At 36.1% G+C, this 20,118-nt stretch overlaps 1 protein-coding gene across 5 annotated transcripts in view; it reads right to left on the bottom strand.

The window, feature by feature from the left end:
• The window catches only part of USP34 (ubiquitin specific peptidase 34), a 233,901-nt gene that overhangs the window by 145,355 nt on the left and 68,428 nt on the right, over positions 1-20,118 (bottom strand). For all 5 annotated transcript variants that reach the window (XR_006815060.1, XM_045979050.1, XM_045979054.1 and 2 more), the window contains exons 6-10: positions 16,634-16,701; positions 13,801-13,993; positions 12,738-12,799; positions 5,920-6,001; positions 5,742-5,834 (exon numbers count right to left, since the gene is read on the bottom strand). Coding sequence is in view for 4 of the 5 variants with exons in the window: in XM_045979050.1 (XP_045835006.1) it covers positions 5,742-5,834; positions 5,920-6,001; positions 12,738-12,799; positions 13,801-13,993; positions 16,634-16,701 (498 nt within the window). In the remaining variant the exon portion in view is untranslated. The remainder of the gene's footprint in view (positions 1-5,741; positions 5,835-5,919; positions 6,002-12,737; positions 12,800-13,800; positions 13,994-16,633; positions 16,702-20,118) is intronic.

The following is a 20,118-nucleotide window of genomic DNA, read 5'->3' as shown; positions in this document are numbered from 1 at the left end:
ATGCAGAAGCTAATAAGCATTAGAGTATAGGTCAGTGCTTCTAAAATTAGTCAACGCTAATCCTTTTAAGAATCTGACAATTATGTGTATAAAGCACATCTGAATCAGATGACATTCAAATCCTACTAAATCCTAGAGAATCTGAATTTTGTCATTGATACAAAGATCGACCCCAAATCACTTAGCTCCATATTAAGATAAAGTATTGTATCAGGGGGGCCTGGGTGGCTCAGTGGGTTAAGCCTCTGCTTTCAGCTCAGCTCATGATCTCAGGGTCCTGGGATTGAGACCCGCATCAGGGTCTCTGCTCACAGCAGGGAGGCTGCTTCCCCCACTCTATCTGGCGGTCTCTCTGCCTACTTGTGATCTGTCAAATAAATAAAATCTTTTTTAAAAATTACTGTATCAGTAATTTACATGCATTTACACAAGCATCCTTCAAATCTGAAGCATTTAATATAATCCAGTAGAGTACAAGGATTCTGAAGGGATTTTTTGATGTCCTATGACTATGTAGAGGCAAATACAAAGGTAACCAAATCAAACCAGAATAGATAAATTTAAATGGTGGAAAGTCATTTAAATGTAGAAATATTTACTTCGGGGCGCCTGGGTGGCTCAGTGGGTTAAAGCCTCTGCCTTCGGCTCAGGTCATGATCCCAGGGTCCTGGGATCAAGCCCCGCATCGGGCTCTCTGCTCCGAAGGGAGCCTGCTTCCTCCTCTCTCTCTGCCTGCCTCTCTGCCTAATTGTGATTTCTCTCTGTCAAATAAATAAAATATTTTTTTAAAAAGTCGAAATATTTACTTTAACTTTATATTCTAGTCTCTGTATTTACTGAAAAACTAATAAATCCATGTAAAAGTTTCAAAGTTTACATAAACATAGACAATGAAAAGGAAGTCTTCCATCTATCCCAAATCATATACCCACAAATAAACCTATTAAAATTTCTTGTGTATTTTTCAAAATAGCTCCAGGCATTCATAAGCACAAACCGCATGTATATATGTTATAGACATACATGTGCATCCTCTTTTTATAACTCTTTAAATATACATTGCAAGAATACACTGCATACTTAGGATTTTCTCTCAATAAAAGATCTACTACCTACGCAGTGCTTAGTAAAACTATTTCTTACATATTGTTCCACATGAACGTAATACAGCACTTTTGGTCCTTCTCATGGCTACAAAGGATACTATTAAATGAATTTCCCAAAATTTATTAAAGTAGTCCTACAGTGACATCCCTTTTCTGCTAGTATGGTCAATGCTGTAGTGAACATCTTTATGTACATGTATTTACAGAATAAATTACCAGAAATAGAACTGCTATATTTTTTCCCAAATGTTACAGCACACTCTGGTCAATATAATGCATTACTAAACATAATGGGAATTATCCAATAAATGAAAATGCTATTACATTATTTGAACTTACATTTAATTACAAAGATAAGCATTTTTCAAATATTTACAGATAATTTTTCTATCAATTTCAAATCCATTTGTCATCTCCTTGGATTACAATACAAGAGTTTTGATACAATGAAAAGAGCAGCAGACAATGCAATTACCATGAGGAAACTCTGTGTGTGTGTGTGTGTGTGTGTGTGTATTGTGTATATGGATGTATGTATCTCAGATGAGCGAACTGACCTCAAAAACTTACTCCACATGGGAGAAAAAAAGACTAAGGTAAGACTGTAAGAAACTAACCAACCCCAAATGCTTTGAAATTAATTTTATTTAGTGATCAAATTTTTTTTATTAACATATGATGTATTATTTGCCCCAGGGGTACAAGTCTGTGCATCATCAGGCATACCCCATTTCACAGCACTCATCATAGCACATACCCTCCTCAATGTCCATTACCCAGCCACTATCTCCCTACCCCCCCCACCCCTCAGTTTGTTTTGTGAGATTAAGAGTCTCTTATGGTTTGTCTCCCTCCCAATCCCATCTTGTTTCATCTTTTCCTTCCCTACCCCCCAGTGCTCAAATTTAAAAAAACAAACTCAAAATGTAAAAATTCCTGATCATTCTAAATTCGTAGTAGATTCAGAAGTGGTAAGTAACAAACCACAGAAAGACCCAATTAAATTAACCCTTAAAATATACTTATTTTATATAGTTAATCTTTTATAGATAGTTTAAGTGTTTGCAAACTGTCTCACAGATTATGCCACAATTTTTAATTATTCCCTTACTAAAGTTGCTTCAAATTCTTGCTAGGGCAAAATGCTAAAACCTTTAACAGGCTATACTATGAGTTATCAATTTGATAAAGTTTCAGTAAAGAACTCTCTACTATTTCTAGCTTTTTATTCTGTAATGATACATTTATCATTATTCTCCCATTCTCCTGGTCTTGCTCTGAACAAAATAAAAACTTTCAATCTGCTAAAATGCATAAACTTTTTAAAAATTTTCCCTTTGTTCTGAAACAGAAAGTGCTTCTTTAACTTACTAAAATGAGAGTGATGTATAAATATATAATATTAAATATGGAAAGTAAAAAAAGGTATTGAAAAATTACCACAACCAATCTAAGACATAAGGTCTCGAGACACACAATTTTTTTTTTTAAAGATTTTACTTATTTATTTGACAGAGAGAGTGAGAGAGCACAAGAGCAAGGGGAACGCTGGGGAGAAAGAGAGGTATAGAAGCAGACTCCCCTCTGAGCAGGGAACCTGATGTGGGGCTCGATCCCAGGACCCTGGGATCATGACCTGAGTGGAAGGAAGATGCCTAACCAGCTGAGCCGCTCAGGCACCCCAAAACACAAAATCATTATCAAAAATTTGAAACTGTTCATATAAAAAGTTTATGAATATATGCAGTAATCAACCATAATGGAAGGAAAAGAAATACAATGGACAGAGTAAGTATAATGGGAGAAAATGGCTATTATTATAGCAATAATAAATATAACTTAAATTCCTAAGAATAAGCTTAATATAAAATTAAACATATATACAAGGAACTTTAAAATTTTGAAAGATATACAAGAAACAGGGGCACCTGAGTGGCTCAGTGGGTTAAGCCTCTGCCTTCAGCTCAGGTCATGATCTCAGGGTCCTGGGATCGAGCCCCACATCGGGCTCTCTGCACAGCAGGGAGCCTGCTTCCCCCACTCTCTCTCTGCCTGCTTCTCTGCCTACTTGTGATCTCTCTGTTACATAAAGAAATAAGAAAATCTTAAAAAAAAAAAAAAAACAGTATTAAGCTCTGGATAGAGAGACTCTTCAAATTCACCATTATGACAATTAAAATTATAATATTTTTAAAGAATAAGTCAATGCTCAAATTTACATTAAAAAAACTGAAGAAAAAAATTTTTTTAAAGATTTTATTTGTCGGAGAGAGCAACAGAGCACTAGAAGAGCTGCAGGCAGAGCTGAGGGAGAAGCAGCTCCGCGCTGAGTGGGAGCTCAATGCAGAACTCAATCCCCGGACTCTGGGATCATGACCTGAGCTAAAGGCAGATGCTTAAGTGACTGAGACACTCAGGCATTTCCAGGGAAATTCTTTAAAAATATATTTTTAAAAATATGTAAAAATATATTTTAAAAAAGAACCAGCCCTGTCAGATAGGATACTCAAAAAAAAAAAAAAAAAAAAAGTAAAGACATAAGTTAAACCCATGATCAGCAAATGTTTTCTTGAAGGACCAGACAGTAAATTATTTCAGGATTTAAAGTGCTAAGTATTATACAGGTAAGTACTATACTCTGCCACTGTAGTATGGAAGTAGCCACAAGCAATATGCCAAATAAAGTACAAGGTTATGTTGCAAAAAATATTTACAAAATGAAGTGGCCGGCCCAAAAGCCTTGTTTACCAAGCCAAAAGTTTACCAATCCCTGGTTATACAGATCATGACAGTCTACAGACTCCAGAAACTGACCTAGTCAAAATGAACTGGTATCTCAATTCAATAAGGAAAAGAAGAATTACTGAACAAGTGGAATGGGGACAACTACATAAACAAAAAAATGGGGTAAAAAGTTAGATAAATGACACCTTGAACCAAGAGTAATTCCAAATGGCTCAAAGACTAAAATACAGGGTGGCTCGGTCAGTTAAGCATCTGCCTTTGGCTCAGGTCATGAATGATCCCAGAGTCCTAGAATGGAACCCCATGTCGGGCTCTCTGCTCAGAGGGAAGGCTACTGTCCCCTTACCCTCTGCCCATCTTCACCATCCTCATCCCTCTCTCTCTGGCTCTCTCAAATAAAATCTTAAAAAAAAAAAAAAAAACACCCTAAAATATAAAATTTGAAACAGAAAGGAACTAAAGGAGAACTTTTTTTTATAACTTTGGAGTGGGAAAGGGGCGTCTGGGTGGCTCAGTCAGTTAAGCAGCTGCTTTCTGCTCAGGTCATGTGGGATCAAGCTCCACGTCAGGCTCCCTGCTTTGTGGAGAGCCTGCTTCTTCCTCTCCCTCTGCCTCTGCCTGCTGCTCTGCTACTTGTTCTCTCTCTCTGCTACTTGTCAAATAAATAAAAACCTTAAAAACAAACAAAAAAACCCTTTGGAGTGGAAAAGATATTGCACACCGTAAGACAAAATCCACAGGACATAAAAATAATTCAACCACAAGTTTGAAACTACAAACTTGAAACCAAACACCAAAAACCACCTTAACCAAATGACAACATCAAAGTAGAAAACAGTCCTAACTCTTAACACAGACACAAGTCCAATTTCACTGATATATAAAGATCTCCTACAAAAAAGAACAAGTAAAATCTCTGATAAATGACAAAGAATATCCAGAGTAAACAAAAATGGCTCTTAAACACAAGATTTGCAACGTGATTCACATAAACAGAACGCAAATTTAAAATACACATTTCAACCATCAGGTTAGCAAATATCAAGAAGTGTAAGGACACAACGTACTAAGGAAGATGAGGGAAAATGGATGAAATGAACACGTTAGAACTTACTTTAACACAGAAAAGATTTATAACAGAAAAGATTGGGGAAAAAAGACGTAACAGAAAAGATTGGGGAAAAAATAATGCCTATGAATAGGAATTGGTTAATTAAATTATCATACATGCATGTACTGAAACACTATGCCCTCTTTAAAAAATTGGTGTTTCAGATATTGATATGCAGTAATCCTGACAATAAAGTGAAGAAAAAAAAAACCAAGTCCACTTAGTATGCAACATTTGTAATAAAGAGGACCAAAAGAAAAAAAAAAAAAAGAGGAAGATAAGAAAAAAGCTTACAGTTAGCTATTTACGTAGAAATCTATGATGCATCTTAGAAGAATGGTATTCCTGGGAAACAGGGACAGGAGGGGAGAAAATACATAACATACACGTCTATATTTATTTTTTGGATTTTGAACCATGTAGATATATGCTTATTCAAAAAACTGAAGAAAACAGTGTAACAGGAAAGAAAAATACCAATACAATATTCAGGATAGAAAGATTTACTATATCAACAAAAAACAGGTAAGTGTCTCTTAATAAACCAAGATGGTTTCATGTAGAATGTCCAATTGACTGACTTTCATTTCTTTCAATTTACCAGTAATATAGTAAGACACAGACTCTCAAGCCAGACTTCAGAGATTCCATGCCCAACTTTCTCTGTCTCAGTTTCTTTAGTTATAAATTTAGGATAAGAGAACTTACCTCATAAGGGAATTAAACATTTAGAACAAATCATAAGGAAGAACTTAATAAATGTGAGCTGTTAATATTACCTGTGCTGCAGCCCAAATACAATCAATATGCTGAGTACTCAATCTCCCTTCTGCTGCCAAGAAGTTCAGAATCACCTGGCACTGTTTGATAATCTGGAAAAGAAAAAAATTATTCCAGCTAATTTTCTAAAGTATTCTTCTCTTAATAGGGCAGAGAGTCATGTAATTGTCCACAAACCTCAATATGTAAATTTGGTCCAAATATATGCTCTACCACATTGTTGCTTATAAGCCAGTCTGCAAGTTCTTTTGCAATGGACCTAAAATCAAATAATAAAATTAGTTAACACATTAAAAAATTATTAATATCATTTTTTCCCAAGCCAAAAAGGCAAATTCAGTTGAAAACCTTAATGTTTTTTGAAGGTGAGTTTTATTTATTAAGTAGGCTCCATGCCTAATGTGGAACTTGAACTCATGACTCTGAGATCAAGAGTCACATGCTACATGCTCCACTGTCTGAGCCAGCCAGATTCTCCTTAAATGTGATCCCCAAACTTAAATGTGACCACAAATAAATTATAAAGAAGTGACCACAGACAATTAACTGGTTAGAGTACCACAAAGAATAATTAAGAGTGCAGCTTGCACAGCCTACACAGTTGGTTGGTATCTGACTCCTGGCTTTGGCTGGGGTCATGACCTCATGGTCATGGGACTGAACCCTGGGTTGGGTTCCATGCTTCACATAGAAACTGACTGAGATTCTGTCTCCCTCTCCCTCTGCCAACATCCTTCCTGCTTGTGCTCTCTAAAATAAAAATATCTTTAAAAAAAAAAAAACCTAAAAGAAATGGTAATATTGCCTGAATTTACAAACAAGCAAAGACAAATCTGGAAAAAAGGAGTACACAGGTGAAAATACCAAGTGTAACAAAAAGCAACATATTTTCTCACTCTAGTGAGGAAGACTATGCCTTCCCACTTTTTAATTTCCACTGTAGGCACTTCATCATTCAGGGAAGATTTCCCAATATGCCCTCTATAGTAAGATAACACCAGAAAAATAGGTTACCAAAAGGGTTAAAAGAAGAAAATTCTCTCAAAGCCAAACTGAAAGTCCCTGCCTGATATTAATAAACTGATTAAGGTGATTAAGTGATCCCTAAACAGATCAACTGATGATGCAGAACACCTTAGTTACATTTACCAACATTTCATTCTTCATTTCAAAAAGTAAACATCTTACAGTAGTTTTAGATTATCCTTCATTTTTTAAGAAGAGCTACCAATTCTCTTTTAGAATTAATAACTCATAGGCATAGAAGCTAACTTATTTTATTAGTTTTACCAATAAGATAGTGTGAGTTTATCAGTTAATAGTCTTTTACACCTTTGAGATATATATGACCTATAATATACTGGACACTTCAAGTGCACAGTTTGATGAATTTAAGCTTTGGTATACATCTATGAATTCATGACTACCATCAGGATAACAAACATACACATTAACCCAAAAAGTATCTTTAAGACCCTCTGTCATCCATCCCTTTTCCAGTCTCCACAACCATACTCCTCAGTGATCTGCTTTATTATAGTTTTCATTTTCTAGAATTTCATGTGTCAAAAAAGATACACCACATAATTTAAGATTTTTTTTTTTAATATTTTATTTGACAGACAGATCACATGTAGGCAGAGAGGCAGGCAGAGAGAGGAGGAAGCAGGCTCCCTGCTGAGCAGAGAGCCTGATGCGGGGCTCAATCCCAGGACCCTGGGATCATGACCTGAGCCGAAGGCAGAGGCTTTGACCCACCTAGCCACCCAGACGCCCCCATAATTTTTTTTTTTAAAAGATTTTATTTATTTGACAGAGAGAGATCACAAGTAGGCAGAGAGGCAGGCAGAGAGAGAGAGAGAGAGAGAGAGGGGGAAGCAGGCTCCCTGATGAGCAGAGAGCCCGATGCGGGACTCGATCCCAGGACCCTGAGATCATGACCTGAGCCGAAGGCAGCGGCTTAACCCACTGAGCCACCCAGGTGCCCCCCCCATAATTTTTTTAATCTGGCTTCTTTCACTCGACATAAGATTTCTCCGTATGCAGGCTTTTGTAGAGATGTAAGCTTTCAACTTCTGTGGGTAAATATCAGGGAGCACAACTGTGAGACCTATGGTAAGAGTATGCTGAGTTTTGTAAAAAACTGCCAAACAGCCTTCCAAAGTGTAACTAGCAATAAATGAGAGTTCTTGTTGCTCCACATCCTTGTCAGCATTTGGTGTTACCAGTATTCTGAATTTTGTTCTAATAGATGTGCAGTGGAATTTCAGTAATGTTTTAATATGCATTTCCCTAATTAAAGATATAGGGCATCTTTTCATGTGTTTGTCATCTGTGTCTCTTCTATTGGCAAGACAGCTGAGAAAATCTTTAGCATACTTTTTATTCAGATTGTTCATGTACTTACTGTTGAATTTCATGATTCTCTGTAAATTTTGGGTAACAGTCCTTCATCAGATATATCTTTTGCAAATATTTTCCCCTCTCCCTGTGGCTATCTTCTCATTCTCTTGGTACTATCTTTCACAGAGCACAAGTTTTTAACTTAAATGCTCCAGGCTTATCAATTCTTTCTTTCATGGATTATGGTATTGTATCCAAAAGGTCATTGCCATACACAAGGACATCCTAGGTTTTCTCCTATCTGCTAGGAGTTATACAGTTTTGCATTTTGTTTATGTGTAGGATATATTTCTAATTAATCTCTATGAAGTGTATGAGGTCTTTGTCTACATTCTTTCTTTGGTTGTCCAATTGTTTCAATGCCATTTGTTGAAAAGACTATCTTTGCTTCATGGTATTATTGCCTTAGCTTTTCTGACAAGGATCAATTAACTATACTTATATGGTCTGTTTCTGAGCTCTTTATTCTGTTCCATTAATCTATGTCACCAATACCACACTGTCTTGATTACTGCAATGTTACAGTTTGTCTTGAAGATGGACAGCATCAGTCCTCCAACTTCATTCTTTTCCTTTCAATACTGTCTTGGTTATTATGAGTCCTCCGTCTATCCATATAAATGTTAGAGTTATTTTCTTGATATCCAGAAAATAACTTGCCAGGATTCTGAGATTTCAATGAATTTAAAGATCAAAGTTGGAAAGAATGTTATCTTTATATTTTTGCATGTTCTATCCATAAACATGGAGTGTCTCTTCATTTATTTAGTTCCTTGGTATCTTTCATCAGAGTATATAATTTTCCTCATAGAAATTTTACAAAATATGAAGATCTATACCCAAGTATTTCACTTCTGTGTTGTTAACATAAATGGTATTGTATTTTAAATTTCAAATTTCAGGGGTGCCTGGTTGGCTCAGTTAAGCATCTGACTTCAGCTCAGGTCATGATCTCAGGATCCTGGGATAAAGCCCCACACTGAGCTCCCCACTCAGCGGGGAGTCTGACTGTCCCTCTGCCCCTCCCTGTTCATGCTATTATTTTTTTTAAATAATAAATTTCAAATTTCATGTGTTCTGTGCTGATACATAGAAAAGCAAATGAGGGGCGCCTGGGTGGCTCAGCGGGTTAAAGCCTCTGCCTTCAGCTCAGGTCATGATCCCAGGGTCCTGGGATCGAGCCCCGCATCGGGCTCTCTGCTTGGCTGGGAGCCTGCTTCCTCCTCTCTCTCTCTCTGCCTGCCTCTCTGCCTACTTGTAATCTCTATCTGTCAAATAAATAAATCTTTAAAGAAAAAAAAAGAAAAGCAAATGAGTTTTCACTAACTGTGTATCCTGTAACCTTGCTGTCCTATATCACTAGGTTCCATGAGTCTGTGAATTCTTTCAGATTTTCTACATAGATAATCATGTCATCTCCAGTCAAAGACCAATTTCTTCCTTCCCAATCTGTGTAACTTTTATTTCCTTCCTTTGCCTTACTGCATTAGGTAGGATTCCAGTACAATGTTGAAAGACATGAAGAGAGGGAACACACTTTTCCTTGTTCCTGCATCAGAAAACCTTTGAGGTTCAATTAATATTATGTTATCTGTAGGTTTTTTATCAAGCTGAGGAAGCTACCCTCTACTCCTTATTTACTGAGTTTTTATCTTAAGTGTTCAAGTTTGCCAAATGCTTTTTCTTTATTTATTCATATGATGATGTGCTTTTTCTTCCTTAACCTGTTGATGTGATAGATTACATGAATTCAACCGGCGTTGCATACCTGAGATAAAACTCACTTGGTTGTGGTATACAGTTCTTTTTATACACTGTTCTATTTGATTTGCTTATAGTTTATGAAAATTTTTGCATCTGTGTTCATGAGACATACTGGGCTATAGTTTTCTTACATGTCTTTGTCTGGTTTTGGTATTAGGGTAACTTCTTCCTTAAATTTCTTCTTTAAACATTAGGTAGAATTCACTAGTAAACACAAGTGGGCCTGGTGCTTCCTGTTTTGCAAAGTCAGTTATTCTTTTTAAGGGGTTGGGGCAGGAGAGAGAATTTTAAACAGGCACAGAGCCCAATACAGGGCTTGGTTTCACAACCCTGAGATCATGAACTGAGCCAAAATCAAAGCACCTAAGCAAAGTCAGTAATTCTTAATTCAATTTTTTTAATAGATATAGGCTTCTTCAGATTGCCTATTTCTTTAAAAACATTTTTAAATGGCTATTTAATGAAAAAAGTAGGGATAGGTATATTCTGTATGGAAGAAAATAGACAAAATAGGACTTGCCGTGAGAGCTCCCATATCTTCCCATCTACCTTAATTATACACACACACAAAAAAACTGAAAAGATAAAATAATTTATCTTTGTTACAAGAATTTAAAAAGCCATTTAAGGGACACCTGAGTGACTCAGGAGGTTAAGCATCTACTTCAGTTCAGGTCATGATTCCAGAGTACTGGGATCAAGTCTCGCATTAGGCTCCTTGTTCAACAGGGAGCCTGCTTCTCCCTCTGCCTGATGCTCCCCCTGCTTGTGTACTCTCTCCCTCTCTGACAAATAAATAAAAATTTTTAAAAAGCCATTTAAGTCTAAAGAGGGAAAAAAGCTATGAATTAGATACATGTGCCTCAAAAGGTAAAAGATTAAAATAAAACTATTGATGCCCCCCATATATGTGTTATCTCTAAAATAAATAAAGGGATGCTTGGGTGGCTCAGTTGGTTAGGCGTCTGCCTTCAGCTCAGGTCATGGTCTCACAGTCCTGGGATCAAGTACCATATCAAGCTCCTTGCTCAGCAGGGAGTCTGCTTCTCCCTCTGCCTGCTGTTCCCCCTGCTTGTGCTCGCTCACTTGCTCTCTCTCTGATGAATAAAACAAACCTCTTTTTTTCAAAAGGCTTTAAAAATAAATAAAATAAAATAAAAATAAGTAAAATCTTCAAAAAAAAAATGGGGCACCTAGGTGGCTCAGACAGTTAAGCATCTGACTCTAAATTTTGGCTCAGGTCATAATCTCAGGGTCATGGGATCAAGCCCTGTGTCAGGCTCTGTGCCCATCCTCTCTCTCCCTCTCCTTGTCCTCCCTCTGTTCTTCCTCTCGCTTGAAATAAATAAATCTTAAAAAAAATAAAAATACTAATGATATATTTTACCTATTCCTGGATAGCCCTACAAAAGCTATGATCCATGAGTCAATTCTCTGACCTGCATAACATACAGAAAGACACTTCAACAACTAATAAAAAATAAACCTCATTCTTTCAATATCTTCAAGGATATTGTAAGGAGTCCTTGGACTTTCCTATTAATTCAGAACTGTGACTATAACTTAGCCAAGTATAGAACTAAACAACATTATCAATCACAACTATTCAGGGCTCTGGATACATACATGTAAGTGGACTCCCAGGAGTAGGCAGAACAAACAAAAAAACCACCCTATGGGAATTATGGCCAAAATGTCCCATTTTGATTAAAAAAAAAAAAGGTCATCTACATATCCAGAAATCACAACAAACTCCAACTAAGGTAGATAAACACAAGGAGATGCATAGCTCATCATTAAATTGTTAAAAGGCAAAGATGAAGAGCAAAATCTTGAGATCAGAAAGAGAAAATGAAATGTGTGTACAAGGGAACCACAGTACGTTTAACAGCTGGCCTCTCATCAGAAACAAAGGAATAGAACTATACTAGAACAATATTTCAATATTTTACTAAAATTCCATTATTGATCTAAAGACTAAGCAACTAAGATGCATACTATAACCTATAATGTCGTCACCAAGAAAATAATTTTTCAAGTATTAAAAAATCAATGGAATTAAAATGGTATACTAGGATAAGAGCAGTAAAGGAGAAACAGAAAAACAAGAAAGGTGGCATACAGAAAACTAACAGCAAAATGGCAGATGTAAATCCAAATACAGAATGACATTAAGAATAAATGGATTAAATACTCCAATCAAAAGGCAGAGATGAAGGTGCCTAGCTGGTTCAGAGAGGAAAGCACACAACTCTTGATCTCAGGGTTCTTTAAAAAAAAGAAAAAGAAAAAAGAGAGAGAGAGAGAGATTATAGGATTTGGTTTTTAAATCCTGCCTCTAAATGACAAGCTTTAAAAATAAATAAACAGGCAAACAAACAAATAAATAAATAAGTGGCAGGCTTTAGATCCAAAACACAAACAGGTTGAAAGTAAGAGAATGGGGGGGAAAATAAGAATGGAAAAAGTTATACCATGAAAACAATAAAGTTGCAGTGGCTATACTAACATCAGACAAAATAAACTTTAAGCTAAAAAATGTTTCAAAGAGACAAAGTGGGACATTTTTTACTGATAAATGGATGAAATTATCATGAACATAACAACTATAAACATATATACTAATACTATGTATTGGTACACCTTTTAAAAAGCAAAAAGTTTCAACGTACTGTTCTGACAGCTTATTCAAAACTATACAAATGAAGCCACAAGGCAAAGAATTTCTAGTAAATACTTCAAACCTAACAGTCACAATTATTATTTACCATATAAGCAGCTGCACAATATAATGATATACTTATGTATAAATTAATATTCCTACTTACGTTTCTGTGTCTGATACCAAGGATTCATTATTGCATACATCATTGAAGGTGTGAAGTTGATTCTATAATTAGAGAAAAAAATTAAAGGTATTTTTACAAATTTTTTCTGGTATGTTACCAACTGTTAAGAAACATGGTTTGATATACATAAAATCAATAACCAGATCAAAATTATAAAACATAAGACAGAAAGATTCACATACACACTCACCAATTAGTCTGGTTATTTCTTTTGTCATATTAAAATAAAATAATCTCATCGTACCAGTAATACCTCATGCTTTATTCCACTAAGTACATATGATAAAACAAGAAAACAAAGCTAAATAAGGGAAAAACACAAAAACCTAATGCAAGCAAGTGGTATGTCACACTACAGAAATAAAATTTAAGGAAAGGCTTCTTCAATAAATTAATTTATGATTTACTTCAGAAAAATGTCAACAAGTATTTTCTACATTTACAAAGTCCAAGACCTGGGTAAAATCTAGTTACTCCAAGAATAACTATACTACAAAGGAGTAAAGTTCATGGAGACCTTGGTATACCAGAAAAAGCACATCCATTCTAAAGGATTCAGCTAACTTCTTAGCTCTAGCAAACTGCTATTATGCAAGAATATAGACTTATGGATACCACGTCTTCCTCCCTATCTCATCCCCAAGATGAGATATGTATTACTATACATGTTTCTATTTAAAACATTGTTTGCAGGGCTTTTGGGTGGCTCGGTCAGTTAAGTGTCTGCCTTCAGCTCAGGTCATGGTTCCAGGGTGCTGGGATCTAGCCCAGCATCAGGCTTCCTGCTCAGTGGGGAGCCTGCTTCTCCCTATGTTCTCCCCCAACTTGTGCTCTGTCTCTCTCTCTCAAAATAATCTTTTTTTAAAAAAATAAAATAAGGAAAATACTGAAATTATCAGGACCATACAAAGTAAAACATGTAAAATACTTGGCACAATGCCTCACATAAATGCTCCATAAACAGCAGGTATTATGATGATGATGATGATGACAGTGCGAAAGGCAAATTAAAAATGACTCAAAATAAATAAATATAGCCTACCGTTATCTGACTTAGTCCAGCCAATCTCATAGTCAAAGTCGGTGACATGAAGTACTTAAATGCAAGATCTAGGCTTTCTTTATCAAAGCATAATGTTGTATCCAATGGTTCTTTCACTGTGCTCCACATTAAGTCAGCCATGTTTCGAGCCGCACTCTGTCTTAACTCCTGATCAGAGAGCTTACATAAATACCTTAAACAATTCAGAAATAAAACATACATTAAAAACTTGCAAAATACTCCTAAAAACTCTTCAATAATTCAATAATATTCATTTGCTCCATACCTCCAAAATGTTTAGTGAAGTAGAACCTGACATCCTAGGATTAACATTCCCAATTTAAATTATTCCTAAGTGATGCTTCAAATATTGTGACCTGAGGCCACTATGTCCTTTGCTGAGTCCAACTTGAAGCAGAAACTGCCAAGAGCCAAGTCATTTAACTTGCACCTCCACTGAAGCTTTTTATTCTCATACCTGTCATGTACACAGCTCCTGCTGCTTTCATATGTAACAGTACATCTACCCCCCACACAGGCAAACCTCTTTAAATGTGCATATTTTTTAAAAAAAATTTTATTTGGCGGGGCGCCTGGGTGGCTCAGTGGGTTAAGCCGCTGCCTTCGGCTCGGGTCATGGTCCCGGGGTCCTGGGATCGAGCCCCACATCAGGCTCTTTGCTCAGCAGGGAGCCTGCTTCCTCCTCTCTCTCTCTGCCTGCCTCTCTGCCTACTTACGATCTGTGAAATAAATAAATTAAAAAAAATCTTTAAAAAAAAAAATTTTTTTATTTGGCTTCCAGATATCACAAACCACTGGTTTTCCTCAAGTTCTGCCTGTTCTTTTTGGTTAGTTCCTCCTCCTCTATCCAACCTTTCAACATCCTTGAGGTTTGTAATGGATTGCAAAATGGCCCCAAACTACTCCTATCACTTTACACAGGTCTTTGCAATACAACTTCGCCACTCTTCCAATCAAGAGGTGTCATCTATTTCTCTACTCCCTGATTCTGAGCTTTACCACGAAAGCTGATTTAACCAATGGAACAATAAAAGATGTGACAGAAACAGAAGTTTAAAATGCCTTGGAGCTTGCCCTTTCTTGATGGGAACTCTTCCATCACCAAGAAAAGGAACCCAGGTTAGGCTGCTGGATGAGGGAGACATGACTGCTGCCCCAACTAACAACTACACAACTGTAAGATGAACAGGAACTCGCCTCCACTTCCAGTAATACTCAACCTGTCAACCAGAGGATACATGAGTGAGGTGCTATCTTTAGAGCATGCAGTTCCAGCCACGTCAGCCCAAAACAAAAGAACTAGTCAGCCCAAGAACTGTGAGAAATAATAAATGGCTGTTATTTTAAGTCACTAAGATTTGGGGGTGGTTTTCTTACTCAGCAAAAGCAAACTGATACAAAGGTTCCATCCTCAACACACTTCTATTCACTTTCTAGTTTCTCTACCCAGATAACCTCTCATTCACTTCCATGAAGTGTTTAATAACTGCTGCCCTTATTCTGATAACTCAATTAATGGTACTGTTCTTAATTATATGCTTATACTCCCAATTCACCAGTGCCACTTAAATGTTCCACAGGCATCTCGAAATTAAGTCTCAAAGTTCTCCCAGTCTTTCACATTTCCGTTAATGATACAGCACAAAAGAGAAATTGAGGTGGGGGGCTTAAGTGATGTCCACCCCTTTAAATCCCAGAATCACCAATCCTATTCACTTTATCTTCACGTACATCAATTCAATTTTCAAAATCACCATAAGCAATCCTTGCACCAGTAACCATCATACCATCATTCCTTTCCAGTACTACGCTAACCTTTCAACTGGTCTCCCAGCTTCTACTTCAACAATCCTACAATTTATGATACATTTAAAAGCCGAAGTCATCTGCTAAAAATCTTCATGACTCACCTGCTGAAAACCACTGAATAGATTCCCTTGCTAAAATTAAATCCACTCTTTATAATGGCTTTAAGGTCCAAAATAACCTGCCCTTGCTTATCCAACCTCATCTAATAATTATTCCTCCCTACACATTATATTCCACAACAGTCTGCTTCTACTTTCTTTAATGTCATACTCTTTCCAACTTAAAAGCTTACATTCTATATTCCTGTACAGAGTCTGCACAAAAAGAGAAATCTTTTCTTCTCTGCTATATCCCCAATGCCTAGAACATAATATCCTCATATATCTTTGTTGACTGCATAAGGTGGACTACCATGTAAACACTGTTAACCTCTTTATACATTCATGTAAAAGAAAAAAAAAAAGGTCCAGAAGAATCTGGCTGGTTCAGTTGCTGGAATATACAACTCTTGATCTAGGTAGAGGTTTTTGAGTTTGAACCCCATGCTGGGTGTAAGTATTACTTTAAAAAAAAAAAAGAAAGAAAGAAATCTTTAAGAAAAAAAGGTCCAACATAAATTGCTTAAAAGTAAACATTAAGGGGCGCCTGGGTGGCTCAGTAGGTTAAAGCCTCTGCCTTCGGCTCAGGTCATGATCCCAGAGTCCTGGGATCGAGCCCCACCTCTCTGCTCCGTGGAGAGCCTGCTTCCTTCTCTCTGCCTGCCTCTCTGCCTACTTGTGATCTCTGTCAAATAAATAAATAAAATCTTTAAAAAAAATAAACATTAAATATGAGCCTCCGTGAGCATAAAAAAATATTATACACCAAACTGTCAATTAAAATTTTCTCTAGAGGATATGAGTACAGTACAAGGGACTTTCTAACAACATAATTCTACACTATGTTAAGAACTATTTAAGTGTATTACATTGTTAACCAAGAGGAAAAGATTTTATAAACTTACCTAATAACATAGGTCCTAAAAGGGATAATGTGCTGCATGACAGCAGGGATATGTAGCCATATTCTAATCTATAAAGAAACAAATATGACATTAATGTATAATGATTATGTGAAATACACATAATACAATCACTGTAACTATGAATAAGAACACTAAATATTTTGTTGGTTTTAAAACTATATATTTTTACATATTTTAAAAAAGAATAAACTAAAAAACAGGATTACACACAAATCAGGTGAGTAACCTATATACATTTTGAAATATACATAGTATCAATCTAACGAATGTTACCTTCTTGCTCAAAAGGGAGTATTAATTACCTATCCTGGTAATATCATCTTACTACAGGATACTCTATACCTCTTCATATGAAAGCAACACAAATACCATAGTGCTAAATTAGCTTTCTAATAAATCACCTTAGTTTTTAATAAAAAATCTTTCTTCCTTCTAAAAAATACTAAATTACCTATGATTTCTAGTCATTTCAATATTCAACTAAAGGAAATATATTTTATAGATTACAGTATCAACAATTTACTGAATTAAACTCTTAATGTAAGTACGCCAACCTAAAAATTTTAATTTTTTCAAAATATGCTTACTTTATAGTTTTAGTCTCATAAATAATGGCTTAAATATCAGGTAAGAACAAAGATCCTAAGCAAATTATCAAATAACTTAGTATTATAAGTCTTACCAAAGGCAAGGACACAGAAAAAAATTTGGAAATAAAAAATATATGGCTCCACTCTGATCAAAAATACCTATGTAAGTTTTATAGCAAACACTATACTAATGGTTTAATGTTAAAACTTCTCCTTCTAAGATTTGGAATAAAACAAGAACGCCTTTAATTCATATTGATCAGAAGGTCCTAGACAGTACAAAAAAAACTAAGTCGTTACACTAAAAATGAAGCACTGGGCACCTGGGTGGCTCAGTGGGTTAAGCCTCTACCTTCGGCTCAGGTCATGATCTCAGAGTCCTGGGATCGAGCTCAGCAGAGAGCCTGCTTCCCCCTCCCCCTATGCCTGCCTCTCTGCCTACTTGTGATCGATCTCTCTCTCTCAAATGGATAAATAAATAAAATCTTTAAAAATGAAGAATTAAAACCAGTATCACTTAACAAAGCAGCAGAAAAGTAAATTTTATTAAAAAGCCATTTATAATTGCACCAAAAATACCTAGGAATAAACGTAACCAAGGAGGTGAAAGACCTATACTCTGAAAACGATCAAACACTGATGAAAGAAACTGAAAAAGACACAAATAAAAAAGATTCCACATTCATGGATTGGAAGACGGAATTATTACCAACGAAATGGTCATAAGCAATCTACAAATCCAATTCAATCCCTATCCAAATACCAACAGCATTTTTCACAGAACCAGAAGAAATAATTCTAAAATTTGTACGGAACCACAAAACACCCAAATAGCCAGAAAAATCTTAAAAAAGAAAAGGGAAGTGGGAGGCATCACAATTCCAAACTTAAAGTTCTATTACAAAGCTCTAGTTATCAAAACAGTGTAATACTGGCACAAAAACGAACACATAGATCAATGGAAGACAACAGAGAATCCAGAATTGAACCCATGAATATATGGTCAATTAATCCACAATAAAAGCAGCAAGAACACACAATGAGGAAAAAACAAGTCTCATCAATAAACAGTGTTGTGACAACTGGACAGCCACATGCAGAAGAATAACAATGGGCCACTTTCTCACACCATACACAAAAACAAATTCATAATGGATTAAAGAACTAAAATGTGAGATTTAAAACTTCTCAAAAAAACATGGGGAGTAATCCCTTGAACATCAACCTCAGCAATATATTTCTAGATATGTTTCCTTAGGCAAAAAAAAAAAAAAAAAAAGGCAAAAATAAACTATTCTGATTACACTAAAATAAGAAGCTTTTACATAGCAAAGGAAACCAACAAAACTAAAAGGCAACCTACTAAATAGATATTTGCAAATGGCATAGCTGATATTTGTTAATATCCAAAATGTATAAAGAACTTATACAACACAATAAACAATCTGATTTAAAATGGGCAGAGGGCCCAAACAGACATTACTAATGATGCTCAACATCATTAATCATCAGGGAAATGCAAATCAAAACCACAAGAGTTATCACCTTATACTTACCAGAATGGTGAGAATCAAAAAGATCAATTAAGTGTTGGTGAGGGTGGGAAAAATGATGGTGGGACTTTAATCTGTGCAGCCACTGTGGATGCAGTATGGAGGTTCCTCAAAAAATTAATTCTACACATATATGCATGCATACACAATAAAATATTACTCAGGCATAAGAAAGAAAGGTATCTTCCCAAAAGCAGTAACATGAATGGACCTACAGAGTATTATCCTAAGTGACATAAGACAGAGGAAGAAAAGTACCTCATGATTTCACTTACACATGGAATCTACATATCAAAACAGGGGTGCCTGGGTGGCTCAGTGGGTTAAGCCTCTGCCTTCGGCTCAAGTCACGATCTCAGGGTCCTGAGATCGAGCCCCGCATTGGGCTCTCTGCTCAGTAGGGAGCCTGCTTCCTCCTCTCTCTCTCTCTGCCTGCCTCTTTCTGCCTACTTGTGATCTCTCTCTGTCAAATAAAAAAATAAAATCTTTAAAAAAAATAAATATCAAAACAATGAATATCAAAACTAATAATACTAATAATAAAACAATAAATATCAAAGCTAATGAAAAGCAGAAACACCCATAAATACAAAGTACTGGTGGTTGCCAAAGGGGAGGGAAGTGGGGTGATGGACAAAATAGGGTAAGAGGAGTCGTAAATACAGGCTTTCATTTATGGAATGAGTAAGTCACAAGTATAAAAGATACAGCATGGGGAAATTAGTCCATCATATTATACTGGGGTTGTTGCATGGTGATAGACGGTAGCTACACTTATGGTAAGCATAGCAAAACATACGGACTTGTCCAAGGACAATGTTATATACCTCAAAAATATGACACTATATACCTAAAACGTTGAGAGAAGGGTAAAGAAGAGATTTCAACTTAAGCAGAAACTAGTAACATTATATGTTAACTATAATGGAAACTAAAATATAAAAAAATACAACCATTAAAATAAACTTAAGGGGCACCTGGGTGGCTCATTCGGTTGGCTGTCTGACTCTTGGTGTCAACTCAGGTTGTGATCTCATGGGTTGTGGGATCAAGCCCATCACTCAGTGGGGAGTCTACCTGAGGATTCTCTCCCTATGCCCCTTCCCCACTCATGCTCAGTGCTCTATCTCACTAAAATAAATAAATCTTTAAAAAAAAAAAAACTTAAGTGACCACCAACTTGATACAGACTGCTATATGCAGAAAGTGTTATATACAAACCTAAGGGCAACCACAAATCGAAAACCAGTAATATGCAAACAATAAAGTGAAAGGAATCCGGCTATATCACTAAAGCCAACAAACCATGAAAGAACACCCA

Source organism: Meles meles, chromosome 15 (assembly GCF_922984935.1).
Source record: "Meles meles chromosome 15, mMelMel3.1 paternal haplotype, whole genome shotgun sequence".
Taxonomy (NCBI): Eukaryota; Metazoa; Chordata; class Mammalia; order Carnivora; family Mustelidae; genus Meles; species Meles meles.
This window is presented reverse-complemented; position numbering and strand designations above follow the sequence as displayed.